General features: G+C 47.2%; 1 protein-coding gene across 1 annotated transcript in view; it reads right to left on the reverse strand.

Annotated features, from left to right (window-relative positions):
* Positions 1-15,602, reverse strand: part of LOC129856873 (doublecortin domain-containing protein 2-like) — a 50,464-nt gene that overhangs the window by 24,211 nt on the left and 10,651 nt on the right. Inside the window, exons 3-7 of the mRNA XM_055924602.1 lie at positions 8,986-9,074; positions 7,261-7,395; positions 6,806-6,955; positions 6,535-6,592; positions 5,888-6,065 (exon numbers count right to left, since the gene is read on the reverse strand). Coding sequence (XP_055780577.1) covers positions 5,888-6,065; positions 6,535-6,592; positions 6,806-6,955; positions 7,261-7,395; positions 8,986-9,074 — 610 coding nt within the window. The remainder of the gene's footprint in view (positions 1-5,887; positions 6,066-6,534; positions 6,593-6,805; positions 6,956-7,260; positions 7,396-8,985; positions 9,075-15,602) is intronic.

The raw sequence follows: 15,602 nt of genomic DNA on the forward strand, positions 1-15,602 counted from the left end.
GTTACAGTCAGATACAGACCCACCTAGACACAAAAACTTAGTTACAGTCAGATACAGACCCACCTAGACACACAAAAACTTAGTTACAGTCAGATACAGACCCACCTAGACACACAAAAACTTAGTTACAGTCAGATACAGACCCACCTAGACACACACACTTAGTTACAGTCAGATACAGACCCACCTAGACACACACACTTAGTTAGTCAGATACAAACCCACCTAGACACACACACTTAGTTACAGTCAGATACAGACCCACCTAGACACAAACACTTAGTTACAGTCAGATACAGACCCACCTAGACACACAAACACTTAGTTACAGTCAGATACAAACCCACCTAGACACACAAACACTTAGTTACAGTCAGATACAGACCCACCTAGACACAAACACTTAGTTACAGACAGATACAGACCCACCTAGACACACAAACACTTAGTTACAGTCAGATACAGACCCACCTAGACACACAAACACTTAGTTACAGTCAGATACAAACCCACCTAGACACACAAACACTTAGTTACAGTCAGATACAGACCCACCTAGACACACACACTTAGTTACAGTCAGATACAGACCCACCTAGACACACAAAAACTTAGTTACAGTCAGATACAGACCCACCTAGACACACACACTTAATTACAGTCAGATACAGACCCACCTAGACACACAAACACTTAGTTACAGTCAGATACAGACCCACCTAGACACAAACACTTAGTTACAGTCAGATACAGACCCACCTAGACACACACACTTAGTTACAGTCAGATACAGACCCACCTAGACACACAAACACTTAGTTACAGTCAGATACAGACCCACCTAGACACAAACACTTAGTTACAGTCAGATACAGACCCACCTAGACACACACACTTAGTTACAGTCAGATACAGACCCACCTAGACACTTAGACAGAGAGAGACAGAGACAGACAGAGAGGCAGAGAGAGAGAGAGTGTGTGTGTGTGTGTGTGTGTGTGTGTGTGTGTGTGTGTGTGTGTGTGTGTGTGTGTGTGTGTGTGTGTGTGTGTGTGTGTGTGTGTGTGTGTGTGTGTGTGTGTGTGTGTGTGTGTGTGTGTGTGTGTGTGTGTGTGTGTACGTCATAGTCTGGAGGTGAGATCAGGCAGATCAGGTTCACACAATAACACATGAGTTACCCTAGGGCTCTGTCCCTAATGACACACCGTTCCCTATATAGTACACTACATTCCACCGGAGTCTCATGGGGCACTACAGTGCATTGGGAAAGTATTCAGACCACTTGACTTTTTCCACATGATGTTACGTTACAGCCTTATTCTAAAATGGATTAAATCGTCCCCCCCCCCCCCCCCCCCTTATCAATGTACACACAATACCCCATAATGACAAAGCAAAAACAGGTTTTTAGAATTTTGGGGGGCAAATTGAAGAAAATGAAATACAGACATATGACATTTACATAAGTATTCAGACCCTTTACTCAGTACTTTGTTAAAGCACCTTGGGAAGCGATTACAGCCTTCAGTCTTCTGGTCTGACCACACCCCCATAGAGGCCTGCTCTGACCCCGTCCCCATAGAGCCCTGCTCTGACCACGCCCTATAGAGCCCTGCTCTGACCCCACCCCCATGGAGCCCTGCTCTGACCCCGTCCCCATGGAGCCCTGCTCTGACCCCGTCCCCATAGAGCCCTGCTCTGACCACGCCCTATAGAGCCCTGCTCTGACCACACCCTCATAGAGCCCTGCTCTGACCCCGCCCCCATAGAGCCCTGCTCTGACCACGCCCTATAGAGCCCTGCTCTGACCACACCCTCATAGAGCCCTGCTCTGACCCCGTCCCCATAGAGCCCTGCTCTGACCACGCCCCCATAGAGCCCTGCTCTGACCCCGCCCCCATAGAGCCCTGCTCTAATCACGCCCCCATAGAGCCCTGCTCTGACCACGCCCTATAGAGCCCTGCTCTGACCACGCCCCCATAGAGCCCTGCTCTGACCCCACCCCCATAGAGCCCTGCTCTGACCCCATCCCCATGGAGCCCTGCTCTGACCCCGCCCCCATAGAGCCCTGCTCTGACCCCATAGAGCCCTGCTCTGACCCCATAGAGCCCTGCTCTGACCCTGTCCCAATAGAGCTCTGCTCTGACCCCGTCCCCATAGAGCCCTGCTCTGACCCCGCCCCCATAGAGCCCTGCTCTGACCCCGTCCCCATAGAGCTCTGCTCTGACCCCGTCCCCATAGAGCCCTGCTCTGACCCCGTCCCCATAAAGCCCTGCTCTGACCCCGTCCCCATAGAGCTCTGCTCTGACCCCGTCCCCATAGAGCCCTGCTCTGACCCCGTCCCCATAGAGCCCTGCTCTGACCCCGTCCCCATAGAGCCCTGCTCTGACCCCGTAGGGACCCAGCTAGTGTGTTGTCTTTATGACATTCATGAATACCTGAACTACTAAAGTAGATAATTTGTTTATAAATCCCAACGCTTTCCCCTCATTGGAGGATTAAAAGGCTGAAGAGGAGGACCCTCTATCCACAACAGACCAAACCATTGGGTCACTACTTTGTTACTTCCTGTGTGTCCCATCCTTTTTATTTGGAGGATTATAGAGTCAGGTGAGAAGGAAGACTTTGTATTTTCCCCTTTCTTCAAGATTATACCGTGCCTCGGGAGGAAGAGAATGACCTTGGGGGTGTCGCAAATGGCCCCCTATTCCCTATGCAGGGCACTAATTATGACCTGAGCCCCTACGGTGCACTATATAGGGAACAGGGTGCCATGGGTTACACCTCTAGTATCTCAGTCAGTTGTACCTCTAGTATCTCAGTCAGTCGTACCTCTAGTATCTCAGTCAGTTACACCTCTAGTATCTCAGTCAGTCGTACCTCTAGTATCTCAGTCAGTCGTACCTCTAGTATCTCAGTCAGTCGTACCTCTAGTATCTCAGTCAGTTGTACCTCTAGTATCTCAGTCAGTTGTACCTCTAGTATCTCAGTCAGTTGTACCTCTAGTATCTCAGTCAGTTGTACCTCTAGTATCTCAGTCAGTTGTACCTCTAGTATCTCAGTCAGTCGTACCTCTAGTATCTCAGTCAGTCGTACCTCTAGTATCTCAGTCAGTCGTACCTCTAGTATCTCAGTCAGTCGTACCTCTAGTATCTCAGTCAGTCGTACCTCTAGTATCTCAGTCAGTTGCACCTCTAGTATCTCAGTCAGCTGTACCTCTAGTATCTCAGTCAGTTGTAACTCTAGTATCTCAGTCAGTTGTACCTCTAGTATCTCAGTCAGTCGTAGATCTAGTATCTTAGTCAGTCGTACCTCTAGTATCTCAGTCAGCTGTACCTCTAGTATCTCAGTCAGTCGTAGATCTAGTATCTCAGTCAGTTGTAACTCTAGTATCTCAGTCAGTTGTACCTCTAGTATCTCAGTCAGTTGTAACTCTAGTATCTCAGTCAGTTGTACCTCTAGTATCTCAGTCAGTCGTAGATCTAGTATCTCAGTCAGTCGTACCTCTAGTATCTCAGTCAGTCGTACCTCTAGTATCTCAGTCAGTCGTACCTCTAGTATCTCAGTCAGTCGTACCTCTAGTATCTCAGTCAGTTGCACCTCTAGTATCTCAGTCAGCTGTACCTCTAGTATCTCAGTCAGTTGTAACTCTAGTATCTCAGTCAGTTGTACCTCTAGTATCTCAGTCAGTCGTAGATCTAGTATCTCAGTCAGTCGTACCTCTAGTATCTCAGTCAGTTGTACCTCTAGTATCTCAGTCAGTTGTACCTCTAGTATCTCAGTCAGTTGTACCTCTAGTATCTCAGTCAGACGTACCTCTAGTATCTCAGTCAGTTGTACCTCTAGTATCTCAGTCAGTTGTACCTCTAGTATCTCAGTCAGTTGTACCTCTAGTATCTCAGTCAGTTGTACCTCTAGAATCTCAGTCAGTTGTACCTCTAGTATCTCAGTCAGTCGTACCTCTAGTATCTCAGTCAGTCGTAGATCTAGTATCTCAGTCAGTTGTACCTCTAGTATCTCAGTCAGTCGTACCTCTAGTATCTCAGTCAGTTGTACCTCTAGTATCTCAGTCAGTTGTACCTCTAGTATCTCAGTCAGTTGTAGATCTAGTATCTCAGTCAGTTGTACCTCTAGTATCTCAGTCAGTCGTACCTCTAGTATCTCAGTCAGTCGTACCTCTAGTATCTCAGTCAGTCGTACCTCTAGTATCTCAGTCAGTCGTACCTCTAGTATCTCAGTCAGTTGCACCTCTAGTATCTCAGTCAGCTGTACCTCTAGTATCTCAGTCAGTTGTAACTCTAGTATCTCAGTCAGTTGTACCTCTAGTATCTCAGTCAGTCGTAGATCTAGTATCTCAGTCAGTCGTACCTCTAGTATCTCAGTCAGTTGTACCTCTAGTATCTCAGTCAGTTGTACCTCTAGTATCTCAGTCAGTTGTACCTCTAGTATCTCAGTCAGACGTACCTCTAGTATCTCAGTCAGTTGTACCTCTAGTATCTCAGTCAGTTGTACCTCTAGTATCTCAGTCAGTTGTACCTCTAGTATCTCAGTCAGTTGTACCTCTAGAATCTCAGTCAGTTGTACCTCTAGTATCTCAGTCAGTCGTACCTCTAGTATCTCAGTCAGTCGTAGATCTAGTATCTCAGTCAGTTGTACCTCTAGTATCTCAGTCAGTCGTACCTCTAGTATCTCAGTCAGTTGTAGATCTAGTATCTCCGTCAGTTGTACCTCTAGTATCTCAGTCAGTTGAACCTCTAGTATCTCAGTCAGTTGTACCTCTAGTATCTCAGTCAGTCGTACCTCTAGTATCTCAGTCAGTTGTAGATCTAGTATCTCCGTCAGTTGTACCTCTAGTATCTCAGTCAGTTGCACCTCTAGTATCTCAGTCAGTTGTAGCTCTAGTATCTCAGTCAGTTGTACCTCTAGTATCTCAGTCAGTTGTACCTCTAGTATCTTATTCAGTCGTACCTCTAGTATCTCCGTCAGTTGTACCTCTAGTATCTCAGTCAGTTGCACCTCTAGTATCTCAGTCAGTTGTAGCTCTAGTATCTCAGTCAGTTGTACCTCTAGTATCTCAGTCAGTTGTACCTCTAGTATCTTAGTCAGTCGTACCTCTAGTATCTCAGTCAGTTGAACCTCTAGTATCTCAGTCAGTTGTACCTCTAGTATCTCAGTCAGTTGAACCTCTAGTATCTCAGTCAGTTGTAGCTCTAGTATCTCAGTCAGTTGTACCTCTAGTATCTCAGTCAGTTGTACCTCTAGTATCTCAGTCAGTTGTACCTCTAGTATCTCAGTCAGTTGTACCTCTAGTATCTCAGTCAGTCGTACCTCTAGTATCTCAGTCAGTTGTACCTCTAGTATCTCAGTCAGTTGTACCTCTAGTATCTCAGTCAGTTGTACCTCTAGTATCTCAGTCAGTTGTAGATCTAGTATCTCAGTCAGTTGTACCTCTAGTATCTCAGTCAGTTGTAGATCTAGTATATCAGTCAGTTGTACCTCTAGTATCTCAGTCGTACCTCTAGTACCTCAGTCAGTCGTACCTCTAGTATCTCAGTCAGTTGAACCTCTAGTATCTCAGTCAGTTGTACCTCTAGTATCTCAGTCAGTCGTACCTCTAGTATCTCAGTCAGTTGTAGCTCTAGTATCTCAGTCAGTTGTAGCTCTAGTATCTCAGTCAGTTGAACCTCTAGTATCTCAGTCAGTTGTAGCTCTAGTATCTCAGTCAGTTGTACCTCTAGTATCTCAGTCAGTTGTACCTCTAGTATCTCAGTCAGTTGTACCTCTAGTATCTCAGTCAGTTGTACCTCTAGTATCTCAGTCAGTTGTACCTCTAGTATCTCAGTCAGTTGTAGATCTAGTATCTCAGTCAGTCAGGGGCCATTCCTACCGTTGTCCTGTGTTCCCAGGGAGATGCTGAGACCACTCGTCCTCTTCCTGAGGGTCATGAGTCTCTGCTGGGAGATCTGCCTGACGAAGGACAACGTGCGGTCCGTATCATGTGCAGATATCTTGGAGTCTGCTGGCTCTCTGCACTGCCACATAGACTTACTGTGGTGCACCGTCAACTAGAGTGAGATATACAATCAGTCAATCACATTGTGTTCATAAAGTCCAAAGAACATGTCACAACGTGCTTTATATAGAAGAGAACTCAGGAATATTCTGTTGGTCTGGATGTTTAGTCGTATGGATTGGTAAAGCAGTGTCAACATTAGATAAGTCAACTGTTTTGATGTTTAGTCGTACGGATTGATAAAGCAGCGTCAACATTAGATAAGTCAACTGTTTTGATGTTTAGTCGTACGGATTGATAAAGCAGCGTCAACATTAGATAAGTCAACTGTTTTGATGTTTAGTCGTACGGATTGATAAAGCAGCGCCAACATTAGATAAGTCAACTGTTTTATAAAGAAGACTTGCTCACAGAAAGAAAGAATAAGAGCTCATTCTCAAAGAAGTTGCCTTTTCAAGTTGGCTTTTCAAGTTGCCTTTTCAAGTTGCCTTTTCAAGTTGGCTTTTCAAGACAATACTTACACTGTTTCTGTTCTGCTTTCCGGATGTGTATATGGGCGGTAATGAGGACACTTTGGATCTGGAAATACAAAACAGAACGTGTAAGAAAGATCAGATGATTGACAGGAAACAGAAAACCCAACCGTCTAAAAATGCATTGTGCTTCACACATCAAGTGTAAGAAACGTCTGTAACGGAGAAGGAGAGAGTGAACAAAAGGAGAGAACAATTAATGAAGTAAGGCCTGAATAAAGGAACAATCCATGAGTCAGAAGCCTTCTGAGATATTCACCCTGTAGTCCTTCGTATGCCCCTTGGTTTGGTGAACAGAAGGTCACTGTAAGGAAGTCTTTTAAACTTGTCTCTCCCAACAGCCACGTAAAACTGTCCACTCTCCAAGTCCTTTCCATCATTCACATGATTTCCATCAAAGGTGTAAAGGCTGTAAAGAAGAAGAACACATCACAGTCATTTAGGAACAAGAAGAAGAAGACGTTATAAACCAGATCTAATCTTACGTTGACAATGAAACTCACAGGACGAGTTTCCCAGACACAGATTAAGCCTAATCCTAATCCAAAACCTAAAATGTATTTGATTGGAGAATCCCCATTAAGTATGCTTTTCAGTCCTGGACTAGGTTTAATCTGTCTGGGAAACTGCGCCCCAAAAGTTGATGAAACAGATTAATAATTGACTTAATAATCGATCAACATCTATTTAAGTGAAACCAATGACGTTTGGTACCTTCGTACACACCCCAGGATTCTCAAACCCATTTTGTCAGTGATCATCTCCAGAACCCTGTCGTACTGGCCCAGTATCCGTTGGGGTATCAGCAGCCTTAACGCAGGGTTCAACACATCCCCATTCGCTACCACACTGCCAAGAGAATCAGAACTCTTCACAATCAGAACACAAAACATACTCACTACGACTGTAGTAACCTGGCTGGCTCACCTAGCTATCACCTCTTTGGGATAGGGGGCAGCATTGGAAAGTTTGGATGAAAAGCGTGCCCAGAGTAAACTGCCTGTTACTTAGGCCCAGAAGCTAGAATATGCATATAATTAGTAGATTTGGATAGAAAACACTCTAAAGTTTCCAAAACTGTTAAAATAATGTCTGTGAGTATAACAAAATTCATATGGTAGGCGAAAACCTGAGAAAAATCGAACCAGGAAGTGGGAATTCTGAGGTGTGTAGTTTTCAAGTGAATGCCTATTGAATATCCAGTGTCTGTGGGGTCAGATTGCACTTCCTAAGGCTTCCAGTAGATGTCAACAGTCTTTTTAGAAGTTGTTTCAGGCTTCTATTGTGAAAGGGGAGAGAATAAGAGCACTCAGAGTAAGTGGCTCAGCTGAAAGCCATGAGTTGTTTATCGCACGTGGCCGTGAGCGCGACGTTCGTTCCCTTTCCTTTCTAATGAAAACGGTATTTGTTCGGTTGAAATATTATTGAATATTTATGATAAAAACACCCTAAGGTTTGATTAAAAACATAGTTTGACATGTTTCTACGAACTTTATTGGAACTTTTTTGACTTTTTGTCTGGATGTTGTGGCCGCGCTTTGTGCATATGGATTACTGAACTAAACGCACAAACAAAAAGGAGGTTTTTGGACATAAAGATTAACTTTATCAAACAAAACAAACATTTATTGTCTAACATGGAGTCCTGGGAGTGCCAACAGATGAAGATCATCAAAGGTTAGTGATTCATTTTAACGCTATTTCTGACTTTTGTGACACCTCTCCTTGGCCTGAAAATGTCTGTATGGTTTTTGTGGTTAGGCGCTGTCCTAACATAATCGCATGGTGTGCTTTCGCCGTAAAGCCTTTTTGAAATCGGACAGTGTGGTTGGATTAACAAGAAGTTTATCTTTAAAATGGTGTATAATACTTGTATGTTTGAGGAATTTTAATTGTGAGATTTCTGTTGTTTGAATTTGGCGCCCTGCAATTTCACTGGCTGTAGTCCAGGTGTTCCGCTAGCAGAACCCCCTTCCCAGAAAGGTTAAGACAAACGCTCTGGATAAAACCGTCTGCTAAATTACTCCAAATGTCAAATGTAATTATAAACTGGGTGGTTCCAGCCCTGAATGCTGATTGGCTGACAGCTGTGGTATATCAGACCGTATACCACGGGTATGACAAAAACATGTTTATAATAGCAATAAGGCCCGAGGGGGTTTATTGTGATATATGGCCAATATACCACGGTTAAGGGATGTATCCAGACACTCCGCGTTGCGTCGTGCCTAAGAACAGCCCTTAGCCGTGATATATTGGCCATATACCACACCCCCTCGGGGCCTTATTGCTAAATTATAACACAATTGCTATCATGCAACAGTTCAGATCAATATCAATCACAAACAACTGTGATGATGTAGTAGGGTCTACCTGAATATTAACACAATCCACAGACACACTCACACAGGGACAAATGCACACACAAGTTGAACTTACAAAATCGAACAGGGCTCTTTGATGGGTTTCAGGAATCTTGCTGATACAATGATTCGACTCTGGGGCACCGGTTTAGCCTGTGGATAAGGCTAAAAGTAGAGGAGAGATTTATTTAACTAGGCAAGTCAGTTAAGAACAAACTCTTATTCACAATGACGGCCTACCGGGGAACAGTGGGTTAACTGGCAGCCTACCGGGGAACAGTGGGTTAACTGGCAGTCTACCGGGGAACAGTGGGTTAACTGACGGCCTACCGGGGAACAGTGGGTTAACTGGCAGCTTACCGGGGAACAGTGGGTTAACTGGCAGTCTACCGGGGAACAGTGGGTTAACTGGCAGCCTACCGGGGAACAGTGGGTTAACTGACGGCCTACCGGGGAACAGTGGGTTAACTGACGGCCTACCGGGGAACAGTGGGTTAACTGGCAGCCTACCAGGGAACAGTAGGTTAACTGGCAGTCTACCGGGGAACAGTGGGTTAACTGGCAGCCTACCGGGGAACAGTGGGTTAACTGGCGCCTACCGGGGAACAGTGGGTTAACTGGCAGCCTACCGTGGAACAGTAGGTTAACTGGCAGCCTACCGGGGAACAGTGGGTTAACTGGCAGCCTACCGGGGAACAGTGGGTTAACTGGCAGCCTACCGTGGAACAGTAGGTTAACTGGCAGCCTACCGGGGAACAGTGGGTTAACTGGCAGCCTACCGGGGAACAGTGGGTTAACTGGCAGCCTACCGTGGAACAGTAGGTTAACTGGCAGCCTACCGGGGAACAGTGGGTTAACTGGCAGCCTACCGGGGAACAGTGGGTTAACTGGCAGCCTACCGGGGAACAGTAGGTTAACTGGCAGCCTACCGGGGAACAGTGGGTTAACTGGCAGCCTACCGGGGAACAGTGGGTTAACTGGCAGCCTACCGGGGAACAGTGGGTTAACTGGCAGTCTACCGGGGAACAGTGGGTTAACTGACGGCCTACCGGGGAACAGTGGGTTAACTGACGGCCTACCGGGGAACAGTAGGTTAACTGGCAGCCTACCGGGGAACAGTGGGTTAACTGGCGGCCTACCGGGGAACAGTGGGTTAACTGGCAGCCTACCGGGGAACAGTGGGTTAACTGGTAGCCTACCGGGGAACAGTGGGTTAACTGGCAGTCTACCGGGGAACAGTGGGTTAACTGACAGCCTACCGGGGAACAGTGGGTTAACTGTCAGACTACCGGGGAACAGTGGGTTAACTGACGGCCTACCGGGGAACAGTGGGTTAACTGGCAGCCTACCGGGGAACAGTGGGTTAACTGACGGTCTACCGGGGAACAGTGGGTTAACTGGCAGCCTACCGGGGAACAGTGGGTTAACTGACGTCCTACCGGGGAACAGTGGGTTAACTGGCTTGTTCAGGGGAAGAACTATACAGATTTTAACTTTGTCAGCTCGGGGATTCAATCTTTTTTTTTTGTGAACTAACACTCCCACTTGATAACTACTTTATTGAGGACAAATGTACTTTACTACGACTGTGATATGTGGTTGTCCCACCTAGATATTTGTAGATGAATGTACTGACTATGACTGTGATATGTGGTTGTCCCACCTAGCTATCTGTAGATGAATGTACTGACTATGACTGTGATATGTGGTTGTCCCTCCTAGATATCTGTAGATGAATGTACTGACTATGACTGTGATATGTGGTTGTCCCATCTAGCTATCTGTAGATGAATGTACTGACTATGACTGTGATATGTGGCTGTCCCACCTAGCTATCTGTAGATGAATGTACTGACTATGACTGTGATATGTGGTTGTCCCTCCTAGCTATCTGTAGATGAATGTACTGACTATGACTGTGATATGTGGTTGTCCCTCCTAGCTATCTGTAGATGAATGTACTGACTATGACTGTGATATGTGGCTGTCCCACCTAGCTATCTGGAGATGAATGTACTGACTATGACTGTGATATGTGGTTGTCCCACCTAGCTATCTGGAGATGAATGTACTGACTATGACTGTGATATGTGGTTGTCCCACCTAGCTATCTGTAGATGAATGTACTGACTATGACTGTGATATGTGGTTGTCCCACCTAGCTATCTGAAGATGAACGCACTAACTGTAAGTCGCTCTGGATAAGACCGTCTGCTAATCCCTAACAGTCAATTTTTTATTTATCTTTATTTAACTAGGCAAGTCAGTTAAGAACAAATTCTTAGTTCTGAATGCAGGATAAATGGAGTTAGCCCTGAGTTAGCCTGGCCTGGACCAGGTTAGTTCTGAATGCAGGATAAATGGAGTTATCCCTGAGTTAGCCTGGCCTGGACCAGGTTAGTTCTGAATGCAGGATAAATGGACTTAGCCCTGAGTTAGCCTGGCCTGGAACAGGTTAGTTCTGAATGCAGGATAAATGGACTTAGCCCTGAGTTAGCCTGGCCTGGACCAGGTTAGTTCTGTAGGATTCGTTGCCATAGAAATGTCCCTGGCTAAAAGGTGAGCCACGTTCGTTTGACCGGTTCTCCTGAGTTGAACCCAAGAGTTGATCAACGTTACGTCTCTATCTCCTCAGACCTGCTTGGTAGGACAACCCTCTGGCACTACTTTGTCATGTCTGCTCCTTTGTTGTGTGTTCCTAATGGTTCTCTGGCACTACTTCATCATGTCTGCTCCTTTGTTGTGTGTTCCTAATGGTTCTCTGGCACTACTTCATCATGTCTGCTCCTTTGTTGTGTGTTCCTAATGGTTCTCTGGCACTACTTCATCATGTCTGCTCCTTTGTTGTGTGTTCCTAATGGTTCTCTGGCACTACTTCATCATGTCTGCTCCTTTGTTGTGTGTTCCTGATGTTTCTCTGGCACTACTTCGTCATGTCTGCTCCTTTGTTGTGTGTTCCTAATGGTTCTCTGGTACTACTTTGTCATGTCTGCTCCTTTGTTGTGTGTTCCCAATGTTTCCATTCTTTAGCTCCCTTTCAGACCTCCACGTCTTTGGTCCCCACATCCTGGTTCCCCACATCCTGGTTCTCCACATCCTGGTTCTCCACATCCTTGTTCTCCACACCCTTGTTCTCCACACCCATGTTCTCCACACCCTTGTTCTCCACACCCTTGTTCTCCACACCCTTGTTCTCCACGTCCTTGTTCTCCACACCCTGGTTCTCCACACCCTTGTTCTCCACACCCTTGTTCTCCACACCCTTGTTCTCCACACCCTTGTTCTCCACACCCTGGTTCTCCACACCCTGGTTCTCCACACCCTGGTTCTCCACACCGTTGTTCATTGCATTCTGACGGATGCGCCATAATGGCATCGACAGTTCTGAACCTAGCCTACAGTCCATGGTGACAGCAGCAGTCCTGAACCTAGCCTACAGTCCATGGTGACAGCAACAGTCCTGAACCTAGCTTACAGTCCATGGTGGCAGCAACAGTCCTGAACCTAGCTTACAGTCCATGGTGACAGCAACAGTCCTGAACCTAGTTTACAGTCCATGGTGGCAGCAACAGTCCTGAACCTAGCTTACAGTCCATGGTGGCAGCAACAGTCCTGAACCTAGCTTACAGTCTATGGTGGCAGCAACAGTCCTGAACCTAGCTTACAGTCCATGGTGGCAGCAACAGTCCTGAACCTAGCCTACAGTCCATGGTGGCAGCAACAGTCCTAAACCTAGTTAACAGTCCATAGTGACAGCAACAGTCCTCAACCTAGCCTACAGTCCATGGTGACAGCAACAGTCCTGAACCTAGCTTACAGTCCATGGTGACAGCAACAGTCCTGAACCTAGCCTACAGTCCATGGTGACAGCAACAGTCCTGAACCTAGCCTACAGTCCATGGTGACAGCAACAGTCCTGAACCTAGCCTACAGTCCATGGTGGCAGCAACAGTCCTGAACCTAGCTTACAGTCCATGATGGCAGCAACAGTCCTGAACCTAGCTTACAGTCCATGGTGGCAGCAACAGTCCTGCACCTAGCTTACAGTCCATGGTGGCAGCAACAGTCCTGAACCTAGTTTACAGTCCATGGTGGCAGCAACAGTCCTGAACCTAGTTTACAATCCATGGTGGCAGCAACAGTCCTGAACCTAGTTTACAGTCCATGGTGACAGCAACAGTCCTGAACCTAGCTTACAGTCCATAGTGGCAGCAACAGTCCTGAACCTAGTTTACAGTCCATGGTGGCAGCAACAGTCCTGAACCTAGTTTACAGTCCATGGTGGCAGCAACAGTCCTGAACCTAGCTTACAGTCCATGGTGGCAGCAACAGTCCTGAACCTAGCTTACAGTCCATGGTGGCAGCAACAGTCCTGAGCCTAGCTTACAGTCCATGGTGGCAGCAACAGTCCTGAACCTAGCTTACAGTCCACGGTGACAGCAACAGTCCTGAACCTAGCTTACAGTCCATGGTGACAGCAACAGTCCTGAACCTAGCCTACAGTCCAGGGTGACAGCAACAGTCCTGAACCTAGCCTACAGTCCATGGTGACAGCAACAGTCCTGAACCTAGCTTACAGTCTATGGTGGCAGCAACAGTCCTGAACCTAGCTTACAGTCTATGGTGGCAGCAACAGTCCTGAACCTAGCCTACAGTCCATGGTGGCAGCAACAGTCCTGAACCTAGCTTACAGTCCATGGTGGCAGCAACAGTCCTGAACCTAGCCTACAGTCCATGGTGGCAGCAACAGTCCTGAACCTAGCTTACAGTCCATGGTGACAGCAACAGTCCTGAACCTAGCCTACAGTCCATGGTGGCAGCAACAGTCCTAAACCTAGCCTACAGTCCATGGTGGAAGCAACAGTCCTAAACCTAGCCTACAGTCCATGGTGGCAGCAACAGTCCTGAACCTAGCCTACAGTCCATGGTGGCAGCAACAGTCCTGAACCTAGCTTACAGTCCATGGTGACAGCAACAGTCCTGAACCTAGCCTACAGTCCATGGTGGCAGCAACAGTCCTGAACCTAGCTTACAGTCCATAGTGGCAGCAACAGTCCTGAACCTAGCCTACAGTCCATGGTGACAGCAACAGTCCTGAACCTAGCTTACAGTCTATGGTGGCAGCAACAGTCCTGAACCTAGCTTACAGTCTATGGTGGCAGCAACAGTCCTGAACCTAGCCTACAGTCCATGGTGGCAGCAACAGTCCTGAACCTAGCTTACAGTCCATGGTGGCAGCAACAGTCCTGAACCTAGCCTACAGTCCATGGTGGCAGCAACAGTCCTGAACCTAGCTTACAGTCCATGGTGACAGCAACAGTCCTGAACCTAGCCTACAGTCCATGGTGGCAGCAACAGTCCTAAACCTAGCCTACAGTCCATGGTGGCAGCAACAGTCCTAAACCTAGCCTACAGTCCATGGTGGCAGCAACAGTCCTGAACCTAGCCTACAGTCCATGGTGGCAGCAACAGTCCTGAACCTAGCTTACAGTCCATGGTGACAGCAACAGTCCTGAACCTAGCCTACAGTCCATGGTGACAGCAACAGTCCTGAACCTAGCTTACAGTCCATGGTGGCAGCAACAGTCCTGAACCTAGCTTACAGTCCATGGTGACAGCAACAGTCCTGAACCTAGTTTACAGTCCATGGTGGCAGCAACAGTCCTGAACCTAGCTTACAGTCCATGGTGGCAGCAACAGTCCTGAACCTAGCTTACAGTCTATGGTGGCAGCAACAGTCCTGAACCTAGCTTACAGTCCATGGTGGCAGCAACAGTCCTGAACCTAGCCTACAGTCCATGGTGGCAGCAACAGTCCTAAACCTAGTTAACAGTCCATAGTGACAGCAACAGTCCTCAACCTAGCCTACAGTCCATGGTGACAGCAACAGTCCTGAACCTAGCTTACAGTCCATGGTGACAGCAACAGTCCTGAACCTAGCCTACAGTCCATGGTGACAGCAACAGTCCTGAACCTAGCCTACAGTCCATGGTGACAGCAACAGTCCTGAACCTAGCCTACAGTCCATGGTGGCAGCAACAGTCCTGAACCTAGCTTACAGTCCATGATGGCAGCAACAGTCCTGAACCTAGCTTACAGTCCATGGTGGCAGCAACAGTCCTGCACCTAGCTTACAGTCCATGGTGGCAGCAACAGTCCTGAACCTAGTTTACAGTCCATGGTGGCAGCAACAGTCCTGAACCTAGTTTACAATCCATGGTGGCAGCAACAGTCCTGAACCTAGTTTACAGTCCATGGTGACAGCAACAGTCCTGAACCTAGCTTACAGTCCATAGTGGCAGCAACAGTCCTGAACCTAGTTTACAGTCCATGGTGGCAGCAACAGTCCTGAACCTAGTTTACAGTCCATGGTGGCAGCAACAGTCCTGAACCTAGCTTACAGTCCATGGTGGCAGCAACAGTCCTGAACCTAGCTTACAGTCCATGGTGGCAGCAACAGTCCTGAGCCTAGCTTACAGTCCATGGTGACAGCAACAGTCCTGAACCTAGCCTACAGTCCAGGGTGACAGCAACAGTCCTGAACCTAGCCTACAGTCCATGGTGACAGCAACAGTCCTGAACCTAGCTTACAGTCTATGGTGGCAGCAACAGTCCTGAACCTAGCTTACAGTCTATGGTGGCAGCAACAGTCCTGAACCTAGCCTACAGTCCATGGTGGCAGCAACAGTCCTG

Source organism: Salvelinus fontinalis, chromosome 6 (genome assembly GCF_029448725.1).
Source record: "Salvelinus fontinalis isolate EN_2023a chromosome 6, ASM2944872v1, whole genome shotgun sequence".
In the NCBI taxonomy this organism is placed as follows: Eukaryota; Metazoa; Chordata; class Actinopteri; order Salmoniformes; family Salmonidae; genus Salvelinus; species Salvelinus fontinalis.